Source organism: Euleptes europaea, chromosome 1, assembly GCF_029931775.1.
Source record: "Euleptes europaea isolate rEulEur1 chromosome 1, rEulEur1.hap1, whole genome shotgun sequence".
Lineage (NCBI taxonomy): Eukaryota > Metazoa > Chordata > Lepidosauria > Squamata > Sphaerodactylidae > Euleptes > Euleptes europaea.
The window spans coordinates 1,446,700-1,456,879 of NC_079312.1; the positions used below are offsets into that span (position 1 = coordinate 1,446,700).

The window sequence follows — 10,180 nt, forward strand, 5'->3', positions numbered from 1 at the left end:
TGGACAATTCTACCAACTATTTTGTCAGAATGCACAGAGAAGCCATTGAAATTCACAAACATCAGCACAACTTTAACAGAAAAGAGGAGAGTTTAAGAATGAATAAGGCTTGGCTTCCTGCCCTGAAACACCTCCAGACAAAGACAACATTCAACAATAGCCATACAGATTAGTTTTGGATTACACACATTAACAGATCACTTCAGGATACAATGGTTCCATATTAACATACCATACCCTCATTAGCACATTATCTTGATACTTACAGGACAATACTTTTGCAGGACAATACTCAGCTCAAACCCAACCCCTTTCTGACTATATATTACTCTTTCTACACCCTTGACACTGAGAGACACTGTCCTTCAGTGTTACTACTCTGAAGATGCCTGCCACAGTTGCTGGCGAAACGTCAGGAAAGAAAATTCCAAGACCACGGTTACACAGCCCGGATAACCTACAAGAACCAATGAACTCTGACCGTGAAAGCCTTCGACAATATTTTGAACGCCTCTACGGGGAGGAAATATTTCAACAGACCCGGAGATTGGAAACACTTCGGAACAAGAAAGCACATCTACTTTGTTCTTTAACTTTTCTACTACGATGCAGAGACACTGGAACCATTCCATCTTTTCTCACAAGTAAAAGAATCTTTAAAACTTCACGAGCTAACCGCATTTATGACCATCTAGAACGGGCTCTCTTACGAGAGAGAATTCACACTACCCGCAGAGAACTTGCTGCCACAGACAAGGAGTTGTTTTCCTTACATATCAATACTAGCCACAAAATGAGAAGCCATGATTGGGACAAGATTGATAATCTCACCTACAGAAAAATGGAACAGGGGTTAACCAGCCATACTTCCAGACAGAAGCAAAAGTTTAACAAATTACAGGAAAGAAGACAGAACAGTCCAAAACTTGACAACAAACGGATTATCTTCAATCTGACAGACCGACAACTCTCACCTGAAGAAACTTCCATCTTAGCTAAGGGAGGAAACTTTGCAGTCACTCCCACCCAAATTCCAGTGGAAGACATCATTGCAAATGTAGAATCTGCCATTCGTAATCTACCTGAAGAAGATGCTGAGGAAATAAGAGGAGAGACAGCAAGAATTCTACGAAAAGCAAAGCCCCCTACTAGCAATATAACACGCAAGGAGAGAAACGCCATCAAGACCCTCAATGCAGATCCAGAAATCATTATTCTACCAGCTGACAAAGGCAATGCCACAGTGATCATGAAAACAGAAGAATACAAAAAGAAGATTGAGGAACTTCTGGACCCTGCCACATACAAAAAACTAAAACGAGATCCAACTTGCAAAATTACCAGGAAAACTAGCATTCTGATCAAGAATTCCACTCTTCATCCCGACACACACAGAAAACTATGCAAGACTGAAGCACAACCACCACGATTATATGGACTACCTAAAATTCATAAGGATTCCGTTCCACTCCGACCCATCGTGAGTGCCATTGGTTCCCCAACATATGAATTAGCTAAATATTTGACCACCCTCCTACAGGACCACATTGGAAAAACCACTTCTTACATCAAAGATTCAACTCACTTCATCAACAAAATCAGTCCGTTAAGACTCAATCCAAAGGATATATTAATCAGTTTTGATGTTGTATCCCTCTTTACCAAGGTTCCAGTTAAAGACACAATCTCATTGATTAACCAGATTTTTCCAGAAGATATAACAGCCTTATTTCACCATTGTTTGACAACAAGTTATTTCCTATGGGATCAAGAATTTTATGAACAGATTGATGGAGTAGCTATGGGAAGTCCACTCAGTCCAGTAATAGCAAACTTTTACATGGAATATTTTGAAAAGACAGCATTAGAATCAGCACCTTACAAACCTACAGTCTGGTTCAGGTTCGTAGATGATACATTTACCATTTGGAGCCATGGTGAAGAAAAATTAATGGACTTTCTAAACCATCTTAATAATATCCATCCAAACATTCAGTTTACCATGGAAAAGGAAATTGAGGGTAAACTCCCATTTCTTGATACCCTTGTCATCCGTAAATCAAACCTTCAGTTAGGTCACAAGGTCTACCGGAAACCAACTCACACAGATCGCTACTTACACAAAAACTCCAACCACCACCCCCGACAGAAAAGAGGAATAATCAAAACATTAATGGACCGTGCAAGACGGATCTGTGAACCACAGTTTCTCAAGGAAGAAACTAACCATCTAAATCACGCACTGCTAGCAAACGGCTACTCCAAGAATGAAATCAGAAGGGCCATTGAACCAAACAAAAATCAGAAAACTCAAGAAAAACAGTCTCCCATAGGAAAGGTATTCTTGCCATTTATTAAAGGAGTCACTGATAGGATGGAGAAACTTTTGAAAAAACATAACCTACAAACAGTGTTTAAACCCACCAAGAAAATACAACAAATGCTACGATCAGCAAAAGACAAAAGAGACCCCCTCACCTCTGCAGGAGTATATCGTATACCTTGCAGCTGTGGAGAAGTTTACATCGGGACCACAAAACGCAGCATACAAACAAGGATAAAAGAACATGAAAGATACTGCAGACTTGGCCAACCTGAGAAATCAGCAGTGGCTGAACATGGACTGACACAAACAGGACACAGGGTCTTATTCCAAGACACTGAAAGACTGGACAATTCTACCAACTATTTTGTCAGAATGCACAGAGAAGCCATTGAAATTCACAAACATCAGCACAACTTTAACAGAAAAGAGGAGAGTTTAAGAATGAATAAGGCTTGGCTTCCTGCCCTGAAACACCTCCAGACAAAGACAACATTCAACAATAGCCATACAGATTAGTTTTGGATTACACACATTAACAGATCACTTCAGGATACAATGGTTCCATATTAACATACCATACCCTCATTAGCACATTATCTTGATACTTACAGGACAATACTTTTGCAGGACAATACTCAGCTCAAACCCAACCCCTTTCTGACTATATATTACTCTTTCTACACCCTTGACACTGAGAGACACTGTCCTTCAGTGTTACTACTCTGAAGATGCCTGCCACAGTTGCTGGCGAAACGTCAGGAAAGAAAATTCCAAGACCACGGTTACACAGCCCGGATAACCTACAAGAACCAATGAACTCTGACCGTGAAAGCCTTCGACAATATTTTGAACGCCTCTACGGGGAGGAAATATTTCAACAGACCCGGAGATTGGAAACACTTCGGAACAAGAAAGCACATCTACTTTGTTCTTTAACTTTTCTACTACGATGCAGAGACACTGGAACCATTCCATCTTTTCTCACAAGTAAAAGAATCTTTAAAACTTCACGAGCTAACCGCATTTATGACCATCTAGAACGGGCTCTCTTACGAGAGAGAATTCACACTACCCGCAGAGAACTTGCTGCCACAGACAAGGAGTTGTTTTCCTTACATATCAATACTAGCCACAAAATGAGAAGCCATGATTGGGACAAGATTGATAATCTCACCTACAGAAAAATGGAACAGGGGTTAACCAGCCATACTTCCAGACAGAAGCAAAAGTTTAACAAATTACAGGAAAGAAGACAGAACAGTCCAAAACTTGACAACAAACGGATTATCTTCAATCTGACAGACCGACAACTCTCACCTGAAGAAACTTCCATCTTAGCTAAGGGAGGAAACTTTGCAGTCACTCCCACCCAAATTCCAGTGGAAGACATCATTGCAAATGTAGAATCTGCCATTCGTAATCTACCTGAAGAAGATGCTGAGGAAATAAGAGGAGAGACAGCAAGAATTCTACGAAAAGCAAAGCCCCCTACTAGCAATATAACACGCAAGGAGAGAAACGCCATCAAGACCCTCAATGCAGATCCAGAAATCATTATTCTACCAGCTGACAAAGGCAATGCCACAGTGATCATGAAAACAGAAGAATACAAAAAGAAGATTGAGGAACTTCTGGACCCTGCCACATACAAAAAACTAAAACGAGATCCAACTTGCAAAATTACCAGGAAAACTAGCATTCTGATCAAGAATTCCACTCTTCATCCCGACACACACAGAAAACTATGCAAGACTGAAGCACAACCACCACGATTATATGGACTACCTAAAATTCATAAGGATTCCGTTCCACTCCGACCCATCGTGAGTGCCATTGGTTCCCCAACATATGAATTAGCTAAATATTTGACCACCCTCCTACAGGACCACATTGGAAAAACCACTTCTTACATCAAAGATTCAACTCACTTCATCAACAAAATCAGTCCGTTAAGACTCAATCCAAAGGATATATTAATCAGTTTTGATGTTGTATCCCTCTTTACCAAGGTTCCAGTTAAAGACACAATCTCATTGATTAACCAGATTTTTCCAGAAGATATAACAGCCTTATTTCACCATTGTTTGACAACAAGTTATTTCCTATGGGATCAAGAATTTTATGAACAGATTGATGGAGTAGCTATGGGAAGTCCACTCAGTCCAGTAATAGCAAACTTTTACATGGAATATTTTGAAAAGACAGCATTAGAATCAGCACCTTACAAACCTACAGTCTGGTTCAGGTTCGTAGATGATACATTTACCATTTGGAGCCATGGTGAAGAAAAATTAATGGACTTTCTAAACCATCTTAATAATATCCATCCAAACATTCAGTTTACCATGGAAAAGGAAATTGAGGGTAAACTCCCATTTCTTGATACCCTTGTCATCCGTAAATCAAACCTTCAGTTAGGTCACAAGGTCTACCGGAAACCAACTCACACAGATCGCTACTTACACAAAAACTCCAACCACCACCCCCGACAGAAAAGAGGAATAATCAAAACATTAATGGACCGTGCAAGACGGATCTGTGAACCACAGTTTCTCAAGGAAGAAACTAACCATCTAAATCACGCACTGCTAGCAAACGGCTACTCCAAGAATGAAATCAGAAGGGCCATTGAACCAAACAAAAATCAGAAAACTCAAGAAAAACAGTCTCCCATAGGAAAGGTATTCTTGCCATTTATTAAAGGAGTCACTGATAGGATGGAGAAACTTTTGAAAAAACATAACCTACAAACAGTGTTTAAACCCACCAAGAAAATACAACAAATGCTACGATCAGCAAAAGACAAAAGAGACCCCCTCACCTCTGCAGGAGTATATCGTATACCTTGCAGCTGTGGAGAAGTTTACATCGGGACCACAAAACGCAGCATACAAACAAGGATAAAAGAACATGAAAGATACTGCAGACTTGGCCAACCTGAGAAATCAGCAGTGGCTGAACATGGACTGACACAAACAGGACACAGGGTCTTATTCCAAGACACTGAAAGACTGGACAATTCTACCAACTATTTTGTCAGAATGCACAGAGAAGCCATTGAAATTCACAAACATCAGCACAACTTTAACAGAAAAGAGGAGAGTTTAAGAATGAATAAGGCTTGGCTTCCTGCCCTGAAACACCTCCAGACAAAGACAACATTCAACAATAGCCATACAGATTAGTTTTGGATTACACACATTAACAGATCACTTCAGGATACAATGGTTCCATATTAACATACCATACCCTCATTAGCACATTATCTTGATACTTACAGGACAATACTTTTGCAGGACAATACTCAGCTCAAACCCAACCCCTTTCTGACTATATATTACTCTTTCTACACCCTTGACACTGAGAGACACTGTCCTTCAGTGTTACTACTCTGAAGATGCCTGCCACAGTTGCTGGCGAAACGTCAGGAAAGAAAATTCCAAGACCACGGTTACACAGCCCGGATAACCTACAAGAACCAATGAACTCTGACCGTGAAAGCCTTCGACAATATTCCCCTCTTAAAGCCTTCCTAGTTGGCAGTCATCACCACATCCTGGGGCACAATTTAACTATGCATTGTGTGAAGAAATACTTCCTTTTATCTGTTTTGAATCTCTCACCATCCAGCTTCAGCAGATGACCCCGTATTCTAGTATTATGAGAGAGGAAGAAAAGCGGCAAATACATTCCGTAAATAAATAAAGGTTTGGTTCTTGTAGGTTATCCGGGCTGTGTAACCGTGGTCTTGGTATTTTCTTTCCTGACGTTTCACCAGCAGCTGTGGCAGGCATCTTCAGAGGAGTAACACTGAAGGACCATGTCCACAACTTCCCACGCTCATTATGCTTAGCTATGCACACAAATGGAATACAGAAAACATTCTGTGGAAAGTCAAGCTTACCCAGCTTTCACGTAGACACACCAGAACTACCTGCAATAGAGACCCATCTGTGCAGGTTGCGCTGTCTGGAGTTCCCTACCACCTATGCCAATTGCTATGATCAACAAGTGTGGCAGAATGCCATAAGTTTGTTCCTGCAAGAAATCAGGACTGCTGAAGAGTGTGCATTAAAACTGTATTCCTAAGTCCTGATGATGTGCTGTTGCGTTGCAACCAATTCATGGCAACTCCAGCCGTAGGGTGTTCAAAGCAAGAGATGGGCAGAGGTGCTCTGCCATTGCCTTCCTCCGTGCAGCAGCCCCAGTTATCCTTTTGGTCTCCCATCTGAGTACTGACCATGGCTGACCCTGCTTAGCTCCCAAGCCCTGACAAGCTCAGGCCAAACTAGGCTTTTCAGGCTGCTCTTCCCAAATCCCCTTCAAATGAGAATAGACAGTAATCACATATTTAAGTTGCCCCTTGCTCAACACATTCTGTGCGAAATCTATCTTCATACCCAACTGTGGATCTGCACATACGCCTTTACTATATTTTATGCAAACCAATTTTACTTTAAGAAAACAGACAGTGAGGGACAGCAAACCCTTCCTATTCAGAGGAACCCATATGTCAAGCATATTCTTTCTTTTTAATTTTAAATAACACTATCAATTTGAGCCTTGGAAAAATGTAATTTTAAATCAATTCATCAGTCTTCCTCTCTAGAGAATAGCTTACTGATGAAAAAAATGTGTTCAAGGTTCTGGGTTTGATGCATGTGAAAATTAATTTGTTTCTAGGACTTGTTGGTTTTGTATGTGATCTGATCCTTCATTTCCTGGCCACTAAGATGCAAGCCCTGTCCATCTGAATGCAGGTGAATTTGGGAGAATGAAAGCCACCCCCAACTGGACTTGGGAGCATGCAAGCCCTGCCAATCTGAACGCAGAGCTACTAGGAAAGAACTAGGAAAGGACTAGGTTCCATATCACCTTACTGCTGTAAAACTTTCCAATTACCAAGTTTGTTTGTATTTTTTATGTTATGCTTTGCTCTTCTCCATGACCTTGTTATAATATCATTACAGCAGTTAATTCTATCAGTAGTTTAATATATTCAATACATTTTAATTCTGCTAACAGTTTGACCTAGCCATTTCAGCTGCGCATACATAGTAGATTCAGTTGAGGCAGATATTCCTTACTTGTTGATGTAAGATCTAATTGCCAAGTCTTTTTCACTGAGTCTTATCTTAACTGTCAGTACAGCTCTATGAGACAGTCTTTGCTGTGAACTGCTTAAACTAGAAATAAAGCTCCAAAGATTGAAATGGAATAAATTCCGCAAATGTACACAATTAACTAAGAATAAATCAAATACAATTTTATTCCATATGATCCCATATGTCAAAGCCTGTAACACCCTCTCCTAGAACACTGCAGAATTTTTCTATACCGTATATACTCGCGTATAAGCCGAGTTTTTCAGCCCAAAAAAAGGGCTGAAAAAAACCTTGTCGCCGCCTCCAGCTGATCAGCGAGCCTCGTCCTCCCGGTAAGGGGTTCAGGGGCTCTTCTCCCTCCCCCCTAGGGTGGCGCTGGGGTCAGGGTGGGTGTGGAGGGCCCGGGAGTGGCGCTGGGGTCGGGGTGGGTCTGGAGGGCCCGGGAGGCCGGGCGGGAGGGCGACCTGGGGCAGGGGCATTGTGTAAGCCGACCCTCGGCTTATAAACGGGTGCCTAATTTTTCCCCATTTTGGGGGTGAAATTAGGCACCTCGGCTTATACGCGGGTCGGCTTATACATGAGTATGTATGGTACTCCTATGCAGAGCAAATAATACACGTTACCTTATTAATACCAAATACATGAACCATAAATCAGAAAAGAATGATACAGCAAGGTTTAATAAGGAACATTCACTATAGCATACAATGATCTGTAATTAGTACTGAATTACAGAATCTAGCCAGTCTATGTTAGACTACTTAACATCAATAGAAAACAATTCATCTGGTAACTGAAGATCAGGAAAACATGGTGACTCTTCTGTTTTCATGTTGAAATCCAGGGCATCATAAGATGAGGATGCTGGAATATCAGTTTGTGTTGTTATAGTTGCAAAAGTCTTCGTTGCTATAGGCGAATGTGCACTAGGCGTTATCATATCAATGATAGCCAAGGATACATCCTGAAAGTTGTATTCAAATATGTCCAACTATTTCCTTTTATCTTTTGCATATCAGGAATGTATAAACCTGGAAGAGTCTTAAATCAAAATATAATATCTAGTTGTCGATATATCTTATCTCTGAGACTAGAAAATTGATCTGTACATTATAACTATATTTTCATCGCCCTGGATTGGGATAGGTTTGAGAGTATCATATCCACCCATTGTATTTTAGGCTTTGAAGGGGACACCCTTAAAAAAAAATGGAGAGAATGTTGGGGATCAAATTGGGGTGTCTCAACTGTGGAGGTGACAGGGGCCTTACACTGAGCATTCAAAAAGATTTTTCCTTTAGGTGGGTTTTTAGATTCCGTTCCAGATTGCTACTATGATAGAAACTATTTCAACATACTAAGCATTTAAAGTTTCTCCTCTGTGTGAGTTCTTTGATACTGTAGAAGGTTACCATTGCAACTGAATCTCTTTCCACACTTTGAGCATTCAAAAGATTTCTCTGTGTGGGAACTTATATGGCTTTGAAGATGTCCTCTGCACCTGAATCACAAGCCACACTCTGCACATTCAAAAGGTTTCTCCCCTGTGTGGGTTTTTTGATGCCCTTGAAGATGTCTACTGCAACTGAATTTCTTTCCACACTCTGCACATTCAAAGGTTTTCTCCCCTGTGTGGACTGTTAGATGCTTTTGAAGACTGCCATTGTGACTGAATCTCCTACCACAATCTGAGCATTCAAAAGGTTTCTCCCCTGTGTGGATTCTTTGATGCTGTTGAAGATTGCCACTCTGACTGAATCTCTTTCCACACTCTGAGCATTCAAAAGGTTTCTCCCCTGTGTGGGTTCTTTGATGCCGCTGAAGATGGCCACTGCAAAGGAATCTCTTTCCACACTCTGAACATTTAAAAGGTTTCTCCCCTGTGTGGGTTCTTAGATGCCTTTGAAGACGGCCACTCACACTGAATCTCTTTCCACACTCCAAGCATTCAAAAGGTTTATCTCCTGTGTGGGTTCTTATATGCCTTTGAAGATGGCCACTGTAACTGAATCTCTTTCCACACTCTGAACATTCAAAAGGTTTCTCCCCTGTGTGGATTCTTAGATGCCTTTGAAGACTGCCATTCACACTGAATCTGTTTCCACACTCTGAGCATTCAAAAGGTTTCTCCCCTGTGTGTGTTTTTAGATGCCTTTGAAGAGTGGCTCTTTCACTGAATCTCTTTCCACACTCTGAGCATTCAAAGGTTTCTCCCCTGTATGGGTGGGTTCTTATATGCCTTTTAAGATGGCTACTGTAACTGAATCTCTTTCCACACTCTGAACATTCAAAAGGTTTCTCCCCTGTATGGGTTCTTTGATGCTGTTGAAGATCGGCACTGCGACTGAATCTCTTTCCACACTCTGAGCATTCAAAAGGTTTCTCCCCTGTGTGGGTTCTTTGATGCCGCTGAAGATGGCCACTGCAAAGGAATCTCTTTCCACACTCTGAACATTTAAAAGGTTTCTCCCCTGTGTGGGTTCTTAGATGCCTTTGAAGATGGCCACTCACACTGAATCTCTTTCCAAAGGTGACACTATCATTTTCATTTTCCCTGGAGCAGATTCTCCGATTAGCCCAGAGGCCTTTATTCCTTCTTGTTTTGGGTGACCTTTCTTCTTGGAGTTGTATTTTATGGAAGTCCCCTCCTTGGGACTGAATGGGCTTACCCCTCCTCTTAGCTGAATGGCTTCCTTCCTGCATCTGTGGTCCATCTCCATCCCCGACATTTCCTTTGGAGTCTTCATTC

At 41.2% G+C, this 10,180-nt stretch overlaps 1 protein-coding gene across 1 annotated transcript; it reads right to left on the bottom strand.

Moving 5' to 3' along the window:
* Positions 1-8,937: 8,937 nt before the first annotated feature.
* On the bottom strand, positions 8,938-9,849 carry LOC130493295 (zinc finger protein 79-like; the record flags this gene model as incomplete). The annotated part of the gene is made up of 2 exons (XM_056867005.1): positions 8,938-9,583; positions 9,671-9,849. Coding segments are annotated over 2 exons (825 nt in total), but the record flags the coding sequence as incomplete, so codon positions are not given.
* Between the last annotated feature and the right edge of the window lie 331 nt (positions 9,850-10,180).